The sequence below is a fragment of the Phoca vitulina genome, unplaced genomic scaffold (assembly GCF_004348235.1).
Source record: "Phoca vitulina isolate PV1807 unplaced genomic scaffold, GSC_HSeal_1.0 scaffold15, whole genome shotgun sequence".
Classification (NCBI taxonomy): domain Eukaryota; kingdom Metazoa; phylum Chordata; class Mammalia; order Carnivora; family Phocidae; genus Phoca; species Phoca vitulina.
This window is the reverse complement of record NW_022589718.1, coordinates 4,675,008-4,701,465: the sequence shown is the minus strand read 5'-3', so window position 1 is coordinate 4,701,465 and position 26,458 is coordinate 4,675,008. Positions and strand designations below refer to the sequence as shown.

At 35.6% G+C, this 26,458-nt stretch overlaps 1 protein-coding gene across 1 annotated transcript in view; it reads right to left on the bottom strand.

Annotated features, from left to right (window-relative positions):
• ADAM18 (ADAM metallopeptidase domain 18) overlaps positions 1–26,458 on the bottom strand; it is a 199,404-nt gene that overhangs the window by 45,114 nt on the left and 127,832 nt on the right. Inside the window, exon 17 of the mRNA XM_032413217.1 lies at positions 19,483–19,672. Within this exon, the coding sequence (XP_032269108.1) occupies positions 19,483–19,672 (190 nt within the window). The remainder of the gene's footprint in view (positions 1–19,482; positions 19,673–26,458) is intronic.

The window sequence follows — 26,458 nt, the reverse complement described above, 5'->3', positions numbered from 1 at the left end:
GAAAACACAACAGTCAAAAACCCTGGGATGCATGAAAAGTGTTTCAAAAAGGGAGGTTTACAGCAATACAGGCCTACCTCAAGAAGCAAGAAAAATCTCAAAAAGCTTAAACTTATACCTAAAGGAGCTAGAAAAAGAACAATAAGTGAAGCTAAAATCCAGCAGGAGAAGACAAATAATAAAGATTAGAGCAGAAATCAATGATACAGAAATTCAAAAAAAAACAAACAATAGAACAGGTCAATAAAACCAGGAGCTGTTTCTTTGGAAAAAAAAAATCAATAAAATTGATAAGCTTTTAGCCAGAATTATCAAGAAAAAAAGAGAAAGGACACAAGTAAATAAAGTCACAAATGAGAGAGGAGAAATAACAATCAATACCAAAAAAATACAAACAATTGTAAGAGAATGTTATGAAAAACTATATGCCAACAAATTGGACAACCTAGAAGAAATGGATCTATTCCTAGAAACATATAAATTATCAAAACTGAAACAGGAAGAAAAAGAAAATTTGAACAGGCCAATAACCAGCAAAGAAATTGAGTCAGTAATTTTAAAAATCCCAACAAACAAAAGTCCAGGAAAAGATAGATGGCTTTACAGGCAAATTCTACCAAACAGTTAAAGAAGAGTTAATACTTACTCTTCTCAAACTATTCCAAAAAATAGAAAAGAAAGAAAAACTTTCAAATTCACTCTACGAGGGCAGCATTGCCCAGATGACAAAACCAGATAAAGACACCACTAAAAAAGAGAGGTACAGGCCAATATCCCTGATGAACACAGATGCAAAAATTCTCAACAAAATACTAGCAAACCAAATTCAACAATATGTTAAAAAAATCATTCACCACAATCAAGTGCATTTTATTCCTGGGTCACAGGAGTGTTTCAATATTTGCATATCAATAAATGTGACAATATCTCACCAATAAGAAGAAGGATAAAAAAAACATATGATCCTCTCAATAGATGCAGAAAAAGCATTTAACAAAGTACATTATCCATTCATGATAAAAACCCTCAACAAAATAGGTTTGGAGGAAATATACCTCATAATAATAAAGGTTATACATGAAAAACCCACAATTAACATCATCCTTAATAGGGAAAAATTGAGAGCTTTTCCCCTAAGGTCAGGCACATAACAAGGATGTCCACTCTCACCACTGTTATTCAACATAGTACTGGAAGTCCTAGCCAGAGCAATCAGACAACAACAAATTAAAATAAAATAAAATAAAATAAAATAAAATAAAATAAAAAATACAATAATAAAATAAAAGGCATCCAAATTGGCAGGGAAGAAGTAAAACTTTCACTATTTGCAGATCACATGATACTGTATAGAAAACCTGAATGATTCTACCAAAAAACTGCTAGAACTGATATACAAGTTCAGTAAAGTTGCAGTATATAAAAGCAACGTACTGAAATATGTTGCATATCATCTATCTTATCTATCTTCTATCTATCTATCTATCTATCTATCTATCTATCTATCTATCTATCTATCTATCATCTATCTATCTATCATCTGTCATCTATCTATCTATCTATCTATCTATCTATCTATCTATCTATTTATCTATCTATCTATCATCTATCTATTATATATATATGAAGCAACATAAAGAGAAATTAAGGAATTGATCCCATGTACAATTGCACCCAAAACAGTAAGATACCTAAGGGTATCTTAAGGTGATACCTAGGGGTATCTTAAGGTGATATCTAGGGGTATCAAAGAGGTGAAGGACCTATACTCTGAAAACTATAAAACACTGATGAAAGAAATTGAAGATGACACAAAAAAATGTAAAGACATTCCATGCTCATGGATTGAAAACACATATATTGTTAAAATGTTTATATTACCCAAAGCAATCTACACATTTAATGCAATCCCTATCAAAATACCAACAGTATTTTTCACAGAGCTAGATCAAACAATCCTAAAATTTATATGGAACCACAAAAGACCCTGAATAGTCAAAGCAATCTTGAAAAAGAAAAGCAAACCGGGAGGCATCACAATTCCAGACTTCAAGTTATATTACAAACTATAGTAATCAAAGCAGTATAGTACTGGCACAAAAATAGACACATAGATCAATGGAACAGCATAGAAAATCCAGAAAGAAACCCACAATTATATGGTCAATCAATTTTTGACAAAGCAGGAAAGAATATCCAATGGGAAAAAGACAGTTTCTTAAGTAAGTGGTGTTGGGAAAACTGGACAGCAACATTCAAAAGAATGAAACTGGACCACTTTCTTACACCACACACCAAAATAAATTCAAAGTGAAACCCATAAAAATCTTAGAAGAGAACACAACCAATAACTTCTTTGACATTAGCCATAGCAACTTCTTTCTAGATATGTCTCCTGAGGCAAGGGAAACAAAAGCAAAAAATAAACTATTGGTACTACATCAAAATTAAAAGCTTCTGCACAGCAGAGAATAATCAACAAAACTACAAGGCAGCTCACAGAAAGGGAGAAGATATTTGCAAATGACATATCCAATAAAGGGTTAGTATCCAAAATTTATAAGGAACTGATATAACTCAACACCCAAAAAAGAAATAATCCAATTTAAAAATGGGCAGAAGACATGAACAGAGATTTCTCCATAGAAGACACACAGATGGTCAACAGACACATGAAAAGATGCTCAACATCACTTATCATCAGGGAAATGCAAATCAAAACCACAATGAGATATCACCTCACACCTGTCAGAATGTCTAAAATCAACAACACAAGAAACAACAGGTGTTGTTTAGGATGTGGAGAAAAAGAAATACTCATGTAGTATTGGTGGGAATGTAAACTGGTACAGCCACTGTGGAAAATAATGTGGAGGTTCCTTTAAAAGTTGCTGCATTTCTATCATGGTTTTCAATATTCTTCTAGCACCCACAAACTTCCTGTTTCTATAGTCACACCTACATTTTATTTGATACAACTGCACCATATTTGTAGGTGCCCAAATCTCTATCACTTATATATTGCTGTATAACATATTACCCACTGAATTAATAGCATTAAACAACACACATATATCATATCAGAGTTTCTGCAGGTCAGGAATCTAAATATATATTAGCTGGGTTCTCCAGTCTCTGATAAAGCTATTATCAAGGTATCATCTGGGATTCCTGTCTCATCTGAAAGTCTGACTTGTAAATATTCTCTTCATAGCTTGCTCATGTGGTTTTTGGCAGAATTCAGTTTCTTACAGGCTGTTAAATTGAGAGTCTCACTGCTTCACTGGCCACGATTGCTTTTCCATGTGCGATTCTCCATCATGGTAGCTTGTTTCAGCAAAGCAAGCAATCTGAGAAGGCAAGAGAGAGTGCATGCACAACAGAAGTCACTCTTTTTTAACCTAATCTTGTAAATGACATCCTATAATGTTTGCCATAATCCATTTGTTAGAAACAAGCCACTATATCCAGCCCAAATACAAAGGAAGGAGATTACAAAAAGGAGTGAATACCAGGAAGTGGAATCATTGGAAACATTTTAGAAGCTGTCTGCCACAACAAGCAGTTTCTCCAAGGGAATAGGATTGCTGGCCCCAGGTATAACAATTAGCTAGGACTTCTGTAAGATGGTAGCATATGAATATCCTAAAACCACAACCTTTTATGGAGACACCAACTCTATAGCTACATATGGATCATACCTCTGAAAAAGATTTGAAAACTAGATAAACTGTTTCTCCATAACAAAGGATACAAAGACCAGATCAAAATGGGTAAGAAGGCAGAAATATCATCTCACCAAAAACTGCCATGCCATGGCATCTCACAATAAGGATGGATCTCACCAGTCTAGTGTTTCTCCTGGAGCAGCAAGGGGTTGGTGCTCCCACAATAGTCATCTCAACCCTAGGGATCTGTGCTGGAAACACAAACCCCCAAAATGTATGGCTTAGAAAACCAAAGAGACTGATGCCCAAGGGACCCAAGTGCTATACAAACCTGAGATTCCCCTTTTAAAGAGCTTACATATGGTCTCACTCAGCTAAAATCCAGCAAAACCAAACAAACAAAAACAAACACAAAATCCCCTAGCAGTTTGAAAAGCATTATGAATATATGTGAAGGAGATTCATTTGCTAATTCAGAAGTCTCTGGTGGAGGAGACTTCCTTGGAGTCAGAGGCATGGGCAGATACCATTTTTGCACTCTGCTCCTATCCTGTTAGCACAGGGAGGAAGTTCAGATACAGCACATTCCCTCCACCTTGACAAGACAAGAAAGGGTCAGCATTTAACTACTATCCTACTGCCTTACTGAAGTCTGGTCGTGCAGGCAGTTGTAGCACTCTCCCTCTATCTGGCTCGGGCAAGTGAACATGAACATTCTCATGCGCACTAGATAAAATCAGTGAGCATGGACAATTCTGACACTCCTCTGCTCTCTGGCTGGGGCTGGGGAGAGCAAGTGGCTGTGGCATTCTCCCACTCTGAAACTAAAGCCAGCATACACACACAGATAAGGACTCTCAGCTACAACCTGACCTATGGAAATGTGCAGTTAAGATATATTATCACTACCTTTCTTAAGCCAGCAAACATGCTCTAATCCCTATACTCTCCAACTGTATATGTAAATCTAGTAGGCATGGATAATCCACACAAGGAATGCCCTTTGATCTACCTGGCTCTGGTGGCCAAGGAGGCTGGTATTCCTAAGCTCCATGGGAATGTGAAAATTGGAAATGCAGTTCTTGGTTGTTCACCACACCCAGGTTACTACACAGACAACAGACTGAAACACAACCCCAGTCTTCCTGTGGAAAAAGCCTATTTATGAAGTATGGAGCTTCAGCCTGAGGGACAGTCTTCAAATTTCCTCCACATGTAGAGGCTAAGGAACCACTCCAGGAAATGTAAGCAGGGAGACACCATCCTTGCACACATTCTGGGCCTCACTACAGCTCAAAGAGACCTCACAGAAAGGAGCATATGCACTTATCTGCAACCTCAATTTTTGCAGCTATCACCAAAAGGACACTTCCAGTTTTCCTGGACTGACCTCCAGCAGGGATTATAACTGCAGTCCCATAGGACTGTACATATATGTTTATATTTTACATATTTACATATTTGCCTAAGGGTCTGGTTTCCAATCAACCTGAAACTAGGTGCTAAATGAGATTCCTCTCATTGAATATTGAGAGGTCTTGGCACACTCTCAAAAATAGGGATGAATCAAGAAAAAATCAGGTGGTTAGACAATCACAAAAGTTTGAGAGATAATCAAGAGCTAGGATAAGGTTGAAAAAGAAAGTTGATCATGTACAAAAAGCCACCCCTTCAAGATTGAGAGAAGTGGCTGTTTTATTTAATACATAGAAATAAACACAGAGGGTCAAGCAAAATTAGGAAACAGAGAACTATAACCCAAAATAAAGAACAAGAAAAAAAAACACAGGGAAAGAGTCCTAAATGATATGAAGATAAGTAACCTACCAGATAAGGGATTCAAAATAATGGTTGTAAAATGCTCACTGAACTTGGGAGAAGACTGGATGAACACAGTGAGAAAGTCAGCAACAAACAAGAAAATGTAAGAATACCAAATAAAAGTCACAGAGTGAAGCATACAATGACTAAAAAAAAAATTCACAAGGGGTTTTAACAACAGATTGGGTGAAGCAGAAGAATGGATTAGCAAACTGGAAGACAAAGCAATGGAACTCATCCAGACAGAACAGCAAAAAGAAAAAAAAAAAGAACTTTAAAAAAAGAAGAAAACTTAAGAGACCTTTGAGACAACATGAAGCAGAATAACATTTGCATTATTGGTGTTCCAGGAGGGGAACAGAGAGACCAAGGGACAGAAAACTTATTTGAGAATACAACAACTGAATTTTTTCCTAACAAAGGGAAGGAAACAGACATCCAGGTCTAAGAAACTCAGAGAGTTCCAAATAAGATGAACCTAAAGCAATTCACCAAGACACATCATAATTAAAATGATCCAGCAATTGCACTTTTGGGTGTTTACCTAAAGAACACAAAAATACTAACTCAAAGGGATAAATGCAGCCCAATATTTATAGCAGCATTATCTACAATAGCCAAACTATTGAAAAGCCCAAGTGTCCATCAACTGATGAATAGATAAAGATGATGTGGTATATATATATACCATGGAATATTATTCAGCCATAAAAAAATGAAATCTTGTCACTTGCAACAACGTGGAAAGAAATAACAGAAATTAAAATAACAGGAAACATACAGAAGTAAAAATCTCACTGCAAAAAATTAATAAAGGTAGTCAATTAACAGTTATAAAGCTACTATGAATGTTAAAAGATAAAAATAGTAAAATTAACTAAATCTGCAATAATTAGTTAAGGGATAACAATAAAAAAGATGTAAAATGTGACATCAAAAACATAAAATGTGGGAAGCAAAAATTTAAAGTTTTAGAATGTATTAAAATTTAAGTTACTATACATATATATATATATAGTTGCTATACATATTTTGCCTTATGGTAACCAGAAGGCAAAAATTTATAGTAAACATGCAGAAGAAAATGAGAAAGAAATGTAAACATAACACTTAAGAAAGTTATCAAAATACCAAGGGAGAAGAAGAGAAAGAAAAGGAGACAAACTACAATAACAGCCAGAAAACAATGAATGAAATAGGAATAAGTACATATGCATCAATAGTTACATTATATGTAAATGGTCTAAAAACTTTAATCAAAAGGCAGAGAGTTACTGAATGGATAAAATAACAAAACACATCTATATATTGCCTACAAAGGATTTATTTTAGAAGTAAGGACACACATACTGAAAATGTAGGAATGGAAAAAGATAGCTTAGGCAAATGGAAACAAAAAGAAAGCTGGTATAGCCATATTCATATCAGACAAATAGACTTTATTTTTTAATTTTAATTCCAGTATAGTTAATATACAGTGTTATATTAGTTTCAGCTATACAATATAGTGATTCAACAGAACCATATGTTACTCAATGCTCATTAAGTATAGTCTTTTTTTATTAACATCTTTATTTTTTTATTAATGTATTGTTTCAGGAATACTAGTCTGTGATTCATCAGTCTTACACAATTCACAGCACTTACCATAGCACATACCCTCCCCAGTGTCTATCCCCCAGCCGCCCCATCCCTCCCACCCCAGACAAATAGACTTTAAACAAAGGCTATAATAAAAGACAAAGAGAGGCACTATAGAATGATAAAGGGGTCAATCAAGCAAGAAGATGTAATGTTTATAAATATATATGCATCCAATATAGAAACACCAAAATACATAAAGCAAATATTAATAGAACTAAAAGGAGAAACTGATGAATACAATAAGAATAGGACACTTTAACATCCCACTAAAATCAATGAATCCATCATCCAGACAGAAAATCAAAAAAGGAAACCTTAGCATTAAACATCACATAGACCAGATGGACTTAAAAGATATATAGAGAATATTCCATCCAAAAGGAGAAAAATAAACATCTTTCTCAAGTGCATATGGAATATTCTTCAAGATAGATCACATGTTATGCATGAAACAAGACTCAATAAATTCAAGAAAACTGAAATCATATTAAGCATCTGCTCTGACCACAATGGTGTGAAACCAGAAATCAATCCCAAGAAAAATGGAAAAAACACAAATACATGGAGATTAAATAACATGTTACTGCAACTACTGGGTCATAGAAGAGATCAGAGGAGAAATAAAAAAGAAATAAATAGGGGCACCTGGGTGACTCAGTCACTAAGCATCTGCCTTTGGCTCAGGTCATGATCCCAGGGTCCTGGGATCGAGTCCCACATCGGGCTCCCTGCTCAACAGGAAGCCTGCTTCTCCCTCTCCCACTCCCCCTGCTTGTGTTCCTGCTCTCGCTATCTCTCTGTCAAATAAATAAATAAAATCTTAAAAAAAAGATATAAATAATCCTGAGACAAATAAAAACAGAAAACACAGCTTACCAAAATGTATGGGATGGTGCAAAACCAGTTATAAAAGGGAAGTTCATAGCAATACAGGTCTACCGCAAGGAACAAGAGAAATCTCAAATAAACAATTTAGCTTTACACATAAAGGAATTAGAAAAAGAAGAAGAGATTAAGGCCAAAGTTAGTAGAAGGAAGGAAATAATAGAGATCAGAGCTGAAATAAATGAACTAAAGACTAAAATGACAATAGAAAATATTAATAAAACTAAGAGCTGGTTCTTTGAAAAGATAAACAAAATTGACAAATGTTTAGTTAGACTCACCAAGAAAAACAGAGCATGTCAAGTAAATAAAATTAGATATGAAAGAGATATTACAACTCCTATCACAGAAATACAAAGAATCATAAGGGACTACTATGACAAATTTTACACTAATAAATAAATTGGACAACTTAGAAGAAATGGAAAAATTCTTAGAAACTTATAATCTGTCAATACCAAATCATTAAAAAAAAAAAATCTATGGGGTGCCTGGGTGGCTCAGTCGGTTAAGCATCCAACTCTTGACTCTTGGTTTCAGTTCAGGTTGTGTTCTTTGGGCCACAAGATCAACCCCCACATTGGGTTCCATGCTGAGCACGGAGTCTGCTTGAGATTCTATCTCCTCCCCTGCTCCTTCTCCTGCTTGTATGTTCTCTTTTTCACTCTTTCCCTTCTCTCTCTCTTTCAAATAAATGAATAAATAAATAAAATAGAAAATCTGAATAGATCAATTACTAATAAGAAATTTGATTCAGTAATAAAAAACCCTCAGTAAACAAAAGTCCAGGACCAGATATCTTCAATGTTAAATTCTACCAAACAATCAAAGAAGATTTAATACCTATCCTTTTCAAACTCTTCCAAAGAATTGGAGGGGAGAACATACTTTCAAACTCATTTTACAAGGCCAGCATTACCCTGATACTAAAATCAGACAAGAATATGACAAGAAAAGAAATGTATGGGCCAATATCCCTGATGAATACAGATGCAAAAACCCTCAATAAAATATTGGAAAATTGAATTCAACAATACATTAAAAGGATTATATGCCATGATCAAGTGGGATTTATTTCAGTGATGCAGGGACAGGTCACCATCAGCAAATCAATTAAGGGGATACACCAAATTAACAAAATAAAAGAAAAAAATGATATAATCATCTTAATAGATGCAAAAAAAATTTGATAAAATTCATCATTCATTTATGATAAAAACTCTCAACATGTTTATAGATGGGACATACCCCAACATAATAAATTCTATATATGACAAACCTACAGCTAATATCATACTCAATGATGAAAAGCTGAAAGCTTTACCTCTAAGACCAAGAACAAGACAATTTTTAGTCAACATGGTATTCGAAGTTCTAGCCACAACAATTAGACAACAAAAACAAATAAAAGACATACAAAGTGGAAAGGAAGAAGTAAAACTATTTGCAGATGACATGATATTATATGTAGAAAACCCTTGGGCACCTGGGTGGCTCAGTCAGTTAAGCATCTGACTCTTAATTTCTGCTCAGGTCATGATCTCAGAGTCCTGGGATCAAGCCCCATGTTGGACGCCATGCTCAGCACAGAGTGTTTGTCCCTCACCCTCTGCTCCTCCCCCCACTTGCACACACACACTCTCTCTCTTTCTAAAACAAATAAGTCTTTTAAAAAAAGGGGAAACCCTAAAAATTCCACCACAAGATTGTTAGAACTAAATTCAATAAAGTTGCAGGATTAAAAAATAAATAAATAAAAAACCTGTTGTGTTTTCTACATGCTAATAAACTATCAGAAAGAGAAATTTTAAAAAATCCCACTGACAATTGCATCAGAAAGAATAAAATACCTAGACATAAATTTAACCAGGGAAGTAAAAGACCTGTACACTAAAAAACTATGGGACATTGAAGGGCAGTGGAGCAAGATGGTGGAGGAGTAGGAAACCTAAATTTTGTCTGGTCCCAGGAATTCAGCTAGATAGGAATCAAACCATTCTGAACACCTACGAACTCAACAGGAGATCGAAGAAAAGAATAGCAGCAACTCTCTGAACAGAAAAGCGACCACTTTCTGGAAGGTAGGACATGCGGAGACGTGAATCCAAGGCAAATATTTGGGAAGATAGATGGCGGGGGGAGGGAGCCTCTGTCAGCCACTACTGGCAAGTGATAGAGCCTCGGAGCACAAAATCCGAACGTTTAGAAGTCTGCTCTGCTGAGGGATGTCGCTCCAGTGGCTAAGAGGGGGGTGGAACCCTTGCAGGACAGTGTGGTCTCAGGACCCTTGGGGTCACAGAAAGACCGGGGGTGCCTGAGTGCAGCAGAGGTCCCAGGTATTGGAGCAGGGAAGCCAGCTGCAAAGACGGAGCCGAGGAGTAGACTCTAAGCTTGGGGTTGCCATAAACCATGATCTGAGGCACAGTCGGGCCACTGCTCTTCTAGCAGGGACTCAACAAGCGGCAGATCCAGGGATACTCCCCTCTCCCCTGGGAGGAACGACGCAGGAGAGCACTGCAGGGATCTGCTCGGTTTGAAAACTCCACACGGGGTCATGTGCCAGAGATAGAAACACTCGGTCACAGGCCGGGTGAGCATGGAGTGTGGCCAGAGACCGGGAAGACTGGAGTGATTGACTGCTTTTCTCTGGGGGCGCACTGAGGAGTGGGGCCTTGAGTTCTCGGCTCCTCCAGGGCGGAGATTAGGAAGCCACCATTTTCTTTCCTGTCCTCCAAAGCTGTATGGAAAGCTTGCAGGAAACAAAAGCTCCCGAGAGCAAACCCAAACAGATTACTTAGCCCAGCCTCCGGCAAGAGTGGGGCAATTTCGCCTCCGGCAAAGACATTTGAGAACCACGGCAACAGGCCCCTCCCCCAGAATATCAGCAAAAAGAGCCAGCCAGGACCAAGTTTACCGATCAATGAGAACAGCAGAAGGCCAGCACTAGGGGAATACAGCACATAGAATTCATGGCTTTTTTCCCCCTGATTCTTTAGTCTTTCAAAGTTAATTTTTTTAATTTTCTTTTTTCTTTCTTTTTCTTTTTTTTCTTTCAATTTTTCTTTTTCCCCTTTTCAACCAACATCTTATCAATCCCTTTTTAAAAGAATCTTTTTTATTTTTCATTTTTAGAGTCATATTCTATCCCTTCAGAGTAGTTAAACTTATTTTTGGTATATATATATATATATATATATATATATATATATATATATATATATAAGTTGTTCTCTCTTTAAAATTTTGGGATACAGTTTCTTCTAACACACCAAAATATACCCTAAATCTCTAGTGTCTGGCCTTGTTTTAGTCTCCTGCTGATCACATTCTCTCCCTTTTTTTTTTAATTCCTCTTTTTTCTTTTTTCAACCAACTTCTTATCAATTCCTTTTATAAAATCTTTTGTAATTTTCATCTGTACCATCATATTCCATCCCTTTATTGTATTTACCCTTATTTTTGTACATATATAAGTTTTTCTTTCTTTAAAATTTTGGGAGGCACTTTCTTCTAGCAGACTAAATTATGCCCAAAATCTAGTGTGAGGCACTGATCTATGCACCAGCCTGATCATATTTGACCATATACTTTTTTTTATTATCTTATTTTTTTTTCTTTTTTCTTTCTTTCCCTTTCTTTTCCCCCAGTTTCAGGTCTCTTCTGATTTATTTAGTGTATATTTTTTTGGGGTCGTTGTTACCCTGTTAGCATTTGGATCTCTCATTCATCTATTCTCCTCTGGACAAAATGACAAGATGGAAAATATCACTCAACAAAAAGAACAAGAGGCTGTACCAACTGCCAGGGACCTAATCAATACGGACATTAGTAAGATGTCGGAACTAGAGTTCAGAATGATGATTTCAAAGATACTAGCTGGACTTGAAAAAAGCATGGAATATATTAGAGAAACCCTTTCTGGAGAAATAAAGGAACTAAAATCTAACCAAGTCAAAATCAAAAAGGCTACTAATGAGGTGCAATAAAAAATGGAGGCTCTAACTGTTAGGATAAATGAGGCAGAGAGAGAATTAGTGATATAGAACACCAAATGATGGAAAATAAAGAAGCTGAGAAAAAGAGATAAACAAATACTGGATCACGAGGGCAGAATTTGAGAGATAAGTGATACCATAAGATGAAACAACATTATAATAATTGGGGTCCCAGAAGAAGAATAAAGAGAGAGAGGGGCAGAAGGTATATTGGAGCAAATTATAGCAGAGAACTTCCCTAATTTGGGGAAGGAAACAGGCATCAAAACCCAGGAGGCACAGAGAACCCCTCTCAAAATCAATAAAAAAGGGTCAACACCCCGACATCTAATAGTAAAACTTACGAGTCTCAGAGACAAAGAGAAAATCCTGAGAGCAGTTCAGGAAGAGATCTGTAACCTACAGTGGAAGAAACATTAGATTGGCAACAGACCTATCCACAGAGATCTGGCAGGCCAGAAAGGACTGGCATGACATCTTCAGAGCACTAAATGAGAAAAATGTGCTGCCAAGAATACTATATCCAGCTAGGCTATCGTTGAAAATAGAAGGAGAGATAAAAAGCTTCCAAGACAACCAAAAACTAAAGGAATTTGCAAACATGAAACCAGCCTTACAAGAAATATTGAAAGGGATCCTCTAAGCAAAGAGAGAGCCTAAAGGTAACATAGACCAGAAAGGAACACAGACAATATACAGTAACAGTCACCTTACAGGCAATACAATGGCACTAAATTCATATCTTTCAATAGTTACCCTGAATGTAAATGGGCTAAATACCCCAATCAAAAGACACAGGCTATCAGATTGGATAAAAAAACAAGACCCATTGAGATGCTGTCTGCAAGAGACTCATTTTAGACCCAAAGACACCCCCAGATTGAAAGTGAGGGGGTGGAAAACCATTTACCATGGTAATGGACACCAAAAGAAAGCTGGGGTGGCAATCCTTATATCACCCAAATTAGATTTTAAACCAAAGACTGTAATAAGAGATGAGGAAGGACACTATATCCTACTTAAAGGGTCTATCCAACAAGAAGATCTAACAATTCTAAATATCTATGCCCCTAACATGGGAGCAGCCAATTTTATAAGCCAATTAATAACAAAAGCAAAGAAACACATCGACAACAATACATTAATAGTGGGGGACTTTACACCCCCCTCACTGAAATGGACAGATCATCTAAGCAAAAGATCAACAAGGTAATAAAGACTTTAAATGACACCCGGACCAAATGGAATTCACAGATATATTCAGACCATTCCATTCCAGAGCAACAAAATACACATTCTTCTCTAGTGCCCATGGAACATTCTCCAGAATAGATCACATCCTAGGTTGCAAATCAAGTCTCAACCGGTACCAAAAGATTGGGATCATTCCGTGCATATTTTCAGACCACGATGCTTTGAAACTAGAACTCAATCACAAGAGGAAAGTTGGAAAGAACTCAAATACATGGAAGCTAAAGGACATCCTACTAAAGAATGAATGGGTCAACCAGGAAATTAAAGAAGAATTAAAAAAATTCATGGAAACAAATGAAAATGAAAACACAACTGTTCAAAATCTCTGGGATGCAGCAAAGGCAGTCCTAAGAGTATAGTATATAGCAATACAAGCCTTTCTAAAGAAACAAGAAAGGTCTCAAATACACAACCTAACCCTACACCTAAAGGAGCTGGAGAAAGAACAGCAAATAAAGCCTAAACCCAGCAGGAGAAGAGAAATAATAAAGATCAGAGCAGAAATCAATGAAATAGAAACCAAAAGAACAGTAGAACAGATCAACGAAACTAGGAGCTGATTCTTCGAAAGAATTAATAAGATTGATAAACCCCGCCAGACTTATCAAAAAGAAAAGAGAAATGACCCAACTAAATAAAATCATGAATGAAAGAGGGAGATCACCACCAACACCAAAGAAATACAAACAATTATAAGAACACATTACGAGCAACTATATGCAAGTAAATTAAATAATCAGGAAGAAATGGATGCATTCCTAGAGATGTATCAACTACCAAAACTGAACCAGGAAGAAATAGAAGACCTGAACAGGCCTATAACTGCTAAGGAAATAGAAGCAGTCATCAAAAATCTCCCACGGAACAAAAGCCCAGGGCCATGTGGCTTCCCAGGGGAATTCTACCAAACATTTAAAGAAGAATTAATACCTATTCTTCTGTAACTGTTCCAAAAAATAGAAATGGAAGGAAAACTTCCAAACTCGTTTTATGAAGCCACCATTACCTTGATCCCAAAACCAGACAAAGACCCCATCAAAAAGGAGAATTAAAGACCAATATCCCTGATGAACATGGATGCAAACATTCTCACCAAAATACTAGCCAATAGGATCCAACAGTACATTAAATGGATTATTCACCACGACCAAGTGGGATTTATCCCTGGGCCGCAAGGTTGGTTCAACATCCACAAATCAATCAATGTGATAAAATACATGAATAAAAGAAAGAACAAGAATCATATGATCCTCTCAATAGATGCAGAAAAAGCATTTGACAAAGTACAGCATCCTTTCTTGATTAAAACTCTTCTGAGTATAGGGATAGAGGGTACATACCTCAATATCATAAAAGCCATCTATGAAAACCCACAGCAAATATCATTCTCAATGGGGAAAAACTGAGAGCTTTCCCCCTAAGGTCAGGAAAGGGGCAGGGATGTCCACTATCACCACTGCTATTCAACATAGTATTAGAAGTCCTAGACACAGCAACCAGACAACAAAAAGAAATAAAAGGCATCCAAATCAGCAAAGAAGAAGTCAAACTCTCACTCTTTGCAGATGATATGATACTTTATGTGGAAAACCCAAAAGACTCCACCCTAAAACTGCTAGAACTCATATAGGAATTCAGTAAAGTGGCAGGATAGAAAATCAATGCACAGAAATCAGTGGCATTCCTATACACCAACAACAAGGCAGAAGAAAGAGAAATTAAGGATTTGATCCCATTTATAATTGCACCCAAAACCATAAGATACCTAGGAATACATCTAACCAAAGAGGCAAAGAATCTGTACTCAGAAAACTATAAAATACTCATGAAAGAAATTGAGGAAGACACTAAGAAATGGAACGTTCCATGCTCATGGATTGGAAGAACAACTATTTTGAAGATGTCAATGCTACCTAGAGCAATCTACACATTTAATACAATCCTTACCAAAATATCATCCACTTTTTTCAAAGAAATGGAACAAATAATTCTAAAATTTGTATGGAATCAGAAAAGACCCCAAATAGCCAGAGGTATGTTGAAAAAAAAGCAAAGCTGGTGGCATCACAATTCTGGACTTCAAGCTCTATTACAAAGCTGTCATCATCAAGACAGTATGGTACTGGCACAAAAACGGACACTTAGATCAATGGAACAGAATAGAGAGCCCAGAAATGGACCCTCAGCTTTATGGTCAACTAATCTTCGGCAAAGCAGGAAGAATGTCCAATGGAAAAAAGACAGTCTCTTCAACAAATGGTGTTGGGAAAATTGGACAGCCACATGCAGAAGAATGAAACTGGACCATTTCCATACACCACACACAAAAATAGACTCCAAATGGTTGAAAGACCTCAATGCGAGACAGGAGTCCATCAACATCCTACAGGACAACACAGGCAGCAACCTCTCAGACCTCAGCTGCAGCAACTTCTTCCTAGAAACATCGCCAAAGGCAAGGGAAGCAAGGGCAAAAATGAACTATTGGGACTTCATCAAGATAAAAAGCTTTTGCACAGTGAAAGAAACACTCAACAAAACCAAAAGACAACCGACAGAATGGGAGAAGATATTTGCAAATGACAGATCAGATAAAGGGCTAGTATCCAAAATCTATAAAGAGCTTCTTAAACTCAACACCCAAAGAACAAATGATCCAATCAAGAAATGGGCAGAAGACATGAACAGACATTTTTCCAAAGAAGACATCCAAATGGCCAACAGACACATGAAAAAGTGCTCAGCATCTCTCGGCATCAGGGAAATCCAAATCAAAACCTCAATGAGATATCACCTCACACCAGTCAGAATGGCTAAAATTAACAAGTCAGGAAATGAGAGAAGTTGGCGGGGATGCAGAGAAAGGGGAACCCTCCTACACTGTTGGTGGGAATGCAAGCTGGTGCAGCCAGTCTGGAAAACAGTATGGAGGTTCCTCAAAAAGTTGAAAATAGAGCTACCATATGATCCAGCAATTGCACTACTGGGTATTTACCCCAAAGATACAAATGTAGGGATCTGAAGGGGTATGTGAACCCCGATGTTTATAGCAGCAATGTCCACAATGGCCTAACTGTGGAGAGCCAAGATGTCCATCGACAGATGAATGGGTAAAGAAGAGGTGGTATATATATACAATGGAATAATCTGCGGCCATCAAAAGGAATGAAATCTTGCCATTTGCAACGACATGGATGGAAGTGGAAGGTATTATGCTGAGCGAAATAAGTCAATCAGAGAAAGACATGTATCATATGATCTCACTGATATGAGGAATTCTTAATCTCAGGAAATAAACTGAGGGTTGCTGGAGTGGTGGGGGGTGGGAGGGATGGGGTGGCTCCATGTCTATCAAGACATTGGGGAGGGTGTGTGCTATGGTGAGCGCTGTGAATTGTGTAAGACTGTTGAATCACAGACCTGTACCTCTGAAACAATTAATACATTATATGCTAAAAAAAAAAACAGAAGTTAATAGGAAGGGAAAAATTAAGGTGGGGAAATTGGAGGGGGAGACGAACCATGAGAGACGATGGACTCTGAGCAACAAACTGAGGGTTCTAGAGGAGAGGGGGATGGGGGGATGGGTTAGCCTGGTGATGGGTATTAAAGAAAGCATGTACTGAATGGAGCACTGGGTGTTATATGCAAATAATGAATCATGGAACACTACATCCAATATAATGATGTAATGTATGGTGATTTACATAACATAATAAAAAAAAACTACAGGACATTGATGAATGAAATTGAAGAAGACACAAATAAATGGAAAGATATTCTGTGCTCATGCAGTGGTAGAATAAATATTGTTAAAATATCAATACTACACAAAGCAATCTGCAGATTAAATGAAATCCCTATCACATCTCCAAAGGCATTCATCACCAAAATGAAAACAAAAATAATTTTAAAATCTGTATGAATTCACAGAAGACAGTGAACTGACAAAACAATCCTCGAAAAGAATAACAAGGCTGGAGATACCACATTTTCTATGTTTAAACTAGACTACAGAGCTATAGCAAATAAAACAGTGTGGTACAGAAATCAAAATAGGCATATAAACCAATGGAACAGAATAGGGACCCTATGCATATATAGTCAATTAATTTACAATGAAGGAGACAAAAATATACATTAGGAAAGTACAATGTATTCAAAATATGGTGTTAGGAAAACTAACAGCTACATTTAAAAGAATAACTCTGGACCACCATCTTAAAATGTAAAAAGATTAACTCAAAATATATTAAAGACTTGAATGTAATATCTGAAACCATAAAATTCCTAGAAGGAAACATAGGTGGTAAACTCCATGACACAGTCTTAAAGATTTTTCTTTGAATCTGACATCAAAGGCAAGAGAAATAAAAGCAGAAATAAACAAATGGGACTACATCAAACTAAAAAGCTTTTGCACAGTGAAGGAAACCGTCTGAAAAATAAAAAGGCAACCTACTGAAAAAAGATATTTCCAAATCATATGTTCATTAAGGGGCTCAAATCCAAAATATATAAAGAACTCATATAACTCAATAACAGAAAAAATCCTGATTAAAAAATGGAAAAAGAATCTGAATACATTTTTCCAAAAAAGGTATAGAAATGGCTAACAGGCACATGGAAAGATGCTCAACATCATTACTCATCAGGGTAATACAAATCAAGACTACAATGAGTTATCACCGTACAGATGTCAGAATGGCTAGAATAAAAAAGACAAGAAATAACAAGCGTTGGTGAGGATATGGAGAAAAGGAATATCTTGTGCACTATTGGTAGGAATGTAAATTGGTGAAAACCCTATGAAAAATAGTATGGAGTTTCCTCAAAATATTAAAGATAGAACTACCATATGATCTAGTAATTCCACTACTGGATATCTATCTGAAGAAAATAAAAATACTAATTCAAAAAGGTGCATGTACCCCCCTCTGTTGATTGCAGCATTAGCCAAGATATGGAAGCAACCCAATGTTCACCCATAAATGAATGGATAAAGAAGATGTGGTATATATATACAATACATTACTACTTAACCACAAAAATAATGAAATCTTGATATTTGTGACAACATGGATGAAACTTAAGGGTATTATGCAAGTGAAATAAGAGAGAGAAAAAACAAATACCATATGATTTCATCTATCTGTGGAATCTAAAAATCAAAACAATCAAAATAAAACCCAGACTTACAGTCACAGAGAACAGATTGGTGGTTGTCAGAGGGGAAGGGTTTGGGTAGGGCAAAAGAGATGAAGAGGATTAAAAAGTACAAGCATAGAGGTATAAAATAAGTCATGAGGATATAATGCACAGCATGAGGAATATAGTCAATAATATATTGTAGGTGATGGACTGTAGACTTATTGTGGTGATCATCTCACAATGTGTACATCAAATTATTATGTTGTACATCTGAAACTAATATTTATGTCAAACATACCTCAATAAAAAATAAATGAACATGCAGTATAAAATAAAAAAATGGCTAATTGATTCACCATTTCAAGGTTTTGTTTTATTTTTAATTCAACAAGTAAGTTTGAATGTCATTTCTATGTAGCACACTGATTTACAATTACTACTTTAAATCTCAGATGACTTATAGTTTCTGGAATGTGTGCACTTGTACTTCCAAACTGACTAACAGCCTCTGAACCATCTTTGTTCTCCCTTTATTTTATGACCATATAAGTGCAAATGCTCATATGTATGTATATACGCATATGGACGTAAGCTTGTGTATCACTGTAACCATGCTTTCCTGGTATAGACTTCTTGTTTGGTTCTTCTAAACCTCTCACAATTACACTTTGATTATAAATGTAAACCGATGGTTTAAGAAATAGAAAAGCTCAGTTATGTTTCTTTGTGAAGCAGGAAAAACTGGAAGCTCAGAATTTTATGATTAAAATTTGTTAGAATTCAAAGATCTAATTAAAAATCACCTCTCATTTTAGTGGAATGTTGTGCTTAAAAGACATACATATCTTCTCATATGAGGATCAATGACTGGTTATAACATCCAAAAGGCAAAGTTATTGAATAACTGAGACCTAGTTTAATTATCTTTTCAATATTGTATGGGAAATAATTGGCAGCACCAGGTTCAAATCCATTCAGTATAACTGTGATAGTCATCATGGAATACAGTATTTGATAATTACATAATTTAACACAGCTAAATATAAATGAACATGTTTTGTTACCATTTGTGTACCACAAACAGTGCCATCAGCCACATAGGCATAATCTCTTCCATCTGATCTCACTGATGACCCAGTAGTTATAGATATGCATACATGCCCTTGAATATATGAATAAACTGCAGATTGAATATCATTTTTATAAGTATTCTTCTGTGGCCAAACACAAGCTAATTTTCCACAGAGAACATCCCTGAAATGAAAAACAAAATTCCTTATCATTTTGCCTTTTAATGTTACCAACTTCCAAATAAGTGTTTTATTACTTATAATACTTATGTTTAATAGATGGTATAAAACTTTTGACAGAAAAAAGGCCAAGATAACATTATCCTATGGTGCAAAACAACTGAATACAATCCAATCGATTAGCACTGTAACTGAATTGAAAACTGTATACTAAACTCAAATTTGCAGTCGTAACTTCATTTTCTATTTCAGAACTTAACTTTTTGTCTAGCCCCCAGTTGACCTAGAGCGTTCATCATAGTTTACCACATTCTTTGGGAAAATTCATCACCTGCCTCCACTTTGATATAGCTTGGCCAGTCTGGTCATTTGTTACCCAACATTTCCTGAGAGTAGCTAGCTGCATTTATTAACTCTATGTATCTTTTGAGCCCCTTCTGTTAATGTCCATTGTCCTTACCATGAACTTTATTCAGTACATCTCTGTAGTATACAGACTCTTCATTTTGATCCCAAGATTTTTCCAACATGCTGATATTTCCAGTGGTTCTGCACTTCTCTCTTGAGAATTAAGGAACTTTGAGATCTCCTTTATGCCACAAGCATACAAAACATTATCCCCAAACAGTTTATTTAGCCATTCATAATCTATCACTGGATAGAATATTGGCTTCTCTAAGGCTTACAATATTCCTAGACTATGCCCTGGAAAGTAATCTATGTCATTTCTTGCTCTTGGAGTCACTCAGATCTATCAATTCTCATTTTCAATGGAAACAACTATTAACTATTGATATGTGCTTTTCAGGTATGTCATTATTATTTCTTCAAAAGTCTTCTCTTAGAAAATTTTATTCATTTGTCCTAAAAGACCATTTCGGGTTCTTTTAACATCACAGAGATTAGGTTAATGGCACAATGAGGAAAGATTCAAGTGAAATTGGGAGCCAAAATCTAAATCTATTTTCAAGCTTTTCTCCTTCCCAGCATAAGTTGTCTATCTTAGATCTAGATACTTCTTTTGGTTGTGGCTCCACTCTCTTCCCATGGCATATATCTTAAACCAGCTTGGCATAGTAGGTCTCTTTCTAGTCAGGCTATTGATTACAAACACTTCCTCCCAAAGTCCTTTTTCTTGGAATTTGTATTTATGGTTGAATTCTTGGAACTAACAGGCTTTTCTTTTCTGGAAAGGAATCAGTCTGCTTAAGCAGGTGAATTATGTTAGAGATTTTATTTTAGGAAAATATATGCACCATGATTATCTCAGATGAAATCTGGATAAGTCGTGCTTGCTAGAGTTTCTCCTACCCTTTCTGTCCATACTTTCACAAATAATCTTAGACCAAGGGTAGTTGACATGCCTTCTGTTCATCAGGGAGAGAGATAAAGCATGGCTGGTTTGTCACTACCTCCTATTTTTGTTGACATCTACTATGGTGTAACTCAGTCTGCCTGATCACTGGTGCTCTGTATCTAACAAGGGGTGACTGATTAAATCTTGTCTTTTGGAGATTATATGGGTCTTCTTATCAGATCTCCCCTCATCACTATTTTGTGACCTATTAGTCTTGCATTGGGGCATGTGGGAAATTCTGCATCCTCTACATGTCATACTTAATTTATAGTAAACTCAGTTGGATGCAAAGTGGTGGATACTATCTTAGTCCCACCCAACTAGATAGTTTCTTCAGCTATTTATAATCTTCATAAAGGAACCAAGGGTTTTTTTTATAAGCATGCTGAGTGTAGTGCCTACCAAAGAATTTTACATTTTTTCCTGACCATTTCTTTGGAGGTTAAGGAAAATTCTCCTCCCTGGATCACTTGACCCTGAATTTTTTTATATTCTCTCCCCATTCCCTTAGTTCTTGAATTTGGATCTATAACTACTTTTTAAGCCACTTTAAGTTATAATTAACATCTACAAAGCTGTACATATTTAATGTAAGCAATGTGATGAATTTGGGGATAAACACACACTCATCATCAAGGACGTAAACGTATCCACCACTGCCCAAAGTTTCCTCCTGCCTTTGAATAGTAACAATAATAATAATAATTTTATTTATTATTATATTATTTTAAAATATTTTGTGGCAAGAACACTTAATATAACTACTACCACTTAGCAAATTTTAAGTATACAATACCATATTTTTAATTGTAGTAACTATGTTGTGTAGTAGATCTCCAGAATGTATTTGTTACTATACTTTTCCAGCTTTATTGGGTTAAAATTGACAAACTTGTAAGACATTTAAAGTGTACAAAGTGATGATTTCATATAGTATATATTGTGAAAGGATTCTCCCCATTAACTTAATTAACACATTTATCACTTCATTTATCATTTTTGTGTGTGAGAACATTTAAGTTCTACTCTCTTACCAAATTTCAATTATATAATACAATGTTATCAATTATAGTCACCATATTATACATCAGATCCTTGGACTTTATTCATCTTAAAACTGAAAACTGGTATCCTTTTACTAACTTATCTCTATTTCTCACTGCAACTATTTTTCTACTCTCTGTTTATATGAGTTTAACTTTTTTTATTCCACATAAAAGTGATACTATTTAGTATTTGTCTTTGGCTCTTTTCACTTAGCATACAGATGTCCAGGTTCAACCATGTTGTCACAAATGACAAGATTTCCTTCTTTTTAAAGCTGAACAATTTTTCATTGTATACATAGCACTTTTCTGATCCATTTATCTGTTGCTGGACATGTAGATTTTTTCCATACCTTGGCTATTATGAATAATGCTGTAATTAAATCTCCTCAAAATAACTGATTTCATTTCTTTTGGTTATACAGTTAGAAGTGAGATTGCTAGATCATAAGGTGGTTCTATTTTTAATTTACTGAGGAAACTCCAAATTATTTTTCATAATGGCTGTACCAGTTTAAATTCCCATAAACACTATATGAGGGTTCCCTTTTCTCCACATCTTTGCTGGTGTTATCCATTGTCTTTTTATGATAGTCATCCTAACAGATGTGATTTGATATTTTATTGTAGTTTTGATATGCATTTCCTCGATGATTTAGTGATGCTGAATACCTTCTCATGTACTTGTTGGCCATTCACATATCCTTGGAAAAATGTTTGTTCCAGTCCTTTGTCCATTAAAAAAAATGGAAGAGTTGGAAGATTTCTTGCATATTTTAAATATTACTCCTTATCAGATACTTGGTTTGCAAAGATTTTCTTCCATTCCATAGTTTGCATTTTCATTTTGTGGATGATTTCATTTGCTAAGTTGAAGCTTTTTAGTTTGTTGTACTCCTACTTGTGTAATTTTTCTTTTGCTGCCTTTGCTTTCAGCGACAGTAAAAATTCATTGCCAAGACCACTGTTAAGGAAATTATTATGGATATTTTCCTCTAGGAGTTTTACAGATTCATATCTTAAATTCAAGTCTTTTTTCCACTTTAGTTGATATTTGTGTATGGTATGAGATACAATCTAATTTTCCCAACATGATTTATTGAACAGACTATCATTTCTCCATTGTATAATCTTGGTCCCTTTGTTGAAAATTAATCAATTGTGTGTGCATGTATTTATTTTTAGGCTGTCTATTCTGTTCCATTAATATGTGTCAGTCTTTATGCCAATATCATACTCTTTTAATTACTATAGTTTTTTTTATAACTATAGTTTTTTGATACATTTTGAAATCAGGAAGTGTGATGCCTTGTTTTTCATTCTCAATATTGCTCTGGCTCTTTGGGGTCTTTTGTGGTTTCATATAATTTAAATTTTTTTTCTATTTCTGTAAAAAATGACATTGGAATTTTGATAGGGATTGCACTGAATCTGTAGATAGCTTTGGGTAGTACAGATATTTTAACAATATTAATTCTTCCAATCCATCAGCAGAGAATATCTTTATATTTATTGTGTGTTCTTCAATTTATTTTATCAATTTCTTATAGTTTTCAATATATATATATATCTTTCACTTCCTTGGATAAATTCATTTCTAAGTATTTTATTCTTTATGATGTTATAAAAGGGGTTATTAATTTCTCTTTCCAATAGTTCATTATCAGTGTATAGAAATGCAACTAATTTTTGTATATTGAAATTGTGTCCTGAAACTTTACTGAATTTGTTTACTAGCTCTAACAATTTTGTGGTTTCCCACATGTGTTTCCCACATGTAAGATTATATCATCTACAACAGACAATTTTACTTCTTTCTTTCTTATTTGGATGCCTTTTATTTTTTCTTCTTGCCTAATTGCTTTGGCTGGTACTTGCAGTATTATTTTGAATAGAAGTAATAAGAGAATTCATCCTTGTCTTGTTCTTGGTCTTGGAGGAAAAATTTTGAGCTACCACCATTAAGTATGATGTTAGCTGTGGGCTTGTCATATATGACTTTTATAATGTTGAGGTACAATCCTTCTATACAAATATGTTTTTATAATAAAATGATGTTGAATTTTGTCAAATGATTTTTTCTGTACCTATTAAGATAATCATATTATTTTTGTACTTTATTTTGTTAATGTGGTGTATCATAGTGATTGATTTGTGGAGGGTGAATCATCCCTGCATCACTGGAATAAATGTCACTTCATCATGATGTATGATCTTTTCAATGTAATTTTTTTTTTTTTTTTTAGAGAGAGAGCACACAAGAGGGGAGGGGCAGAGAGAGAATCTTAAGAAGGCTCCATGCTGGTTGAGCCCCAATTCGATTTCACAATCCTGAGATCATGACCTGAGCTGAAATCAAGGGTTGGGTGCTCAACCAACTGAGCCACCCAGGCATCCCCCTTTTAATGTACTCTTTAATTAATTTTCTAAAATTTCTTGAGAATTTTTGCATCTATGTTCATCAGGGGTATTGGTCTATTATTTCTCTTCTTATAATATCCTTGCCAGTGGGGCTTTGTTATTAGAGTAATACTAGCCTTGTAAAATGACTTCAGAAGGGTTTTTCCCTCTTCTGATTTTTACAAGATTTTGACAAGGATTGTTATTAATTATTTAAATGCTTGTTAGAACTCACTAATGGAGCCATCTGGGTCTGGAATTTTGTTTTTGGGGAGGTTTTTGATTAATGATTCAATCTCATTTGTTTTGGTTAGTTAAGATTTTTTTATTCATTCATGATTCAGTTGGTAGATTGTATGTGTCTAGGTTATTTATCCATTTCTTCTACCTTGTCCAATTTTGGGGCATAAAACTGTTCATAGTTATTTCTTACGATTCTTTTTGCTTCTCTGATGTCAGTTACAATGTCTTCTCTTTCATTTCTAATTCTAGCTATTTGAGTCATATTTCTTTTTTCTTAGTAGATCTAGCTAGTGGTTGGACAATTTTATTTACCTTTTCAAAACATCAACTGTCAGTATCATTGGTCTTTTCTATTGACTTTTTAGTTTCATTTCTTTCCACTCTATGCTATTTTCTTTCTTCTACTCAAGTTATACATCAGTTATTCTTCTTTTTCTAGTATTTGAGGTGTAATTTATGTTGTTTATTTCAGATCTTTCTTCTATTTAATGTAGAGATTTATCACAATAAACTTCCTTCTTACAGCTGCTTTGCTACATCAGACATTCTGGTATATGTATACATTTTCATTTTCTCAAGGTATTTTTAAAAATTTTTTATTGTCATGTTAATCACCATACATTACATCGTTAGTTTTTGATGTAGTGTTCCATGATTCATTGTTTCTGCATAACACACAGTGCCCCATGCAGAACGTGCCCTCTTTAATACCCATCACCAGGCTAACCCATCCTCCCATCCCCCTCCCCTTTAGAACCCTCAGTTTGTTTTTCAGAGTCCATTGTCTCTCATGGTTCGTCTCCCCCTCCGATTCCCCCCCCCTTCATTCTTCCCCTCGTGCTATCTTCTTTTTCTTTTTTTTTTTCTTAACATATATTGCATTATTTGTTTCAGAGGTACAGATTTGTGATTCAACAGTCTTGCACAATTCACAGCACTCACCATAGCACATACCCTCCCCAGTGTCTATCACCCAGCCACCCCATCCCTCCCACCCCCCACCACTCCAGCAACCCTCAGTTTGTTTCCTGAGATTAAGAATTCCTCATATCAGTGAGATCATACGATACATGTCTTTATCTGATTGACTTATTTCGCTCAGCATAAGACCCTCCAGTTCCATCCACGTCGTTGCAAATGGCAAGATCTCATTCCTTCTGATGGCTGCATCATATTCCATTGTATATATATACCACATCTTCTTTATTTTGACTTCTTATTTCTTTGATGACTCATTGGTTGTTCAGTAGCATGTTGTTTGTTCCACACAAATTTGTGAATTTTCCAGTTTTCTTTTTTTAGATTTTTAGATTATTTATTTATTTATTTATTTATTTATTTATTTATTTGACAGAGAGAGAGATAGCGAAGAGGGAACACAAGCAAGGGGAGTGGGAGAGGGAGAAGCAGGCTTCCAGTGGAGCAGGGAGCCCAATGCAGGGCTGGATCCCAGGACCCTGGGATCATGACCTGAGCCGAAGGCAGACGCTTAATGACTGAGCCACCCAGGTGCCCCTATTTTCCAGTTTTCTTCTTGTAATTAATTTCTAGTTTCATACCATTGCAGTTGGAATAGATGTTTGATATTGTTTCCATCTTCTTACATTTATTGACTTTTCTGTGGCCAAACATATGTTCTCCTGAAGAAAGTCTATGTGCACTTACGAAGAATGTACTCTGCTGCTGCTGGAAGGAATGTTCTATAAATGTCTGTTTAAGTCCATCAGGTCCAATATGTAGTTTA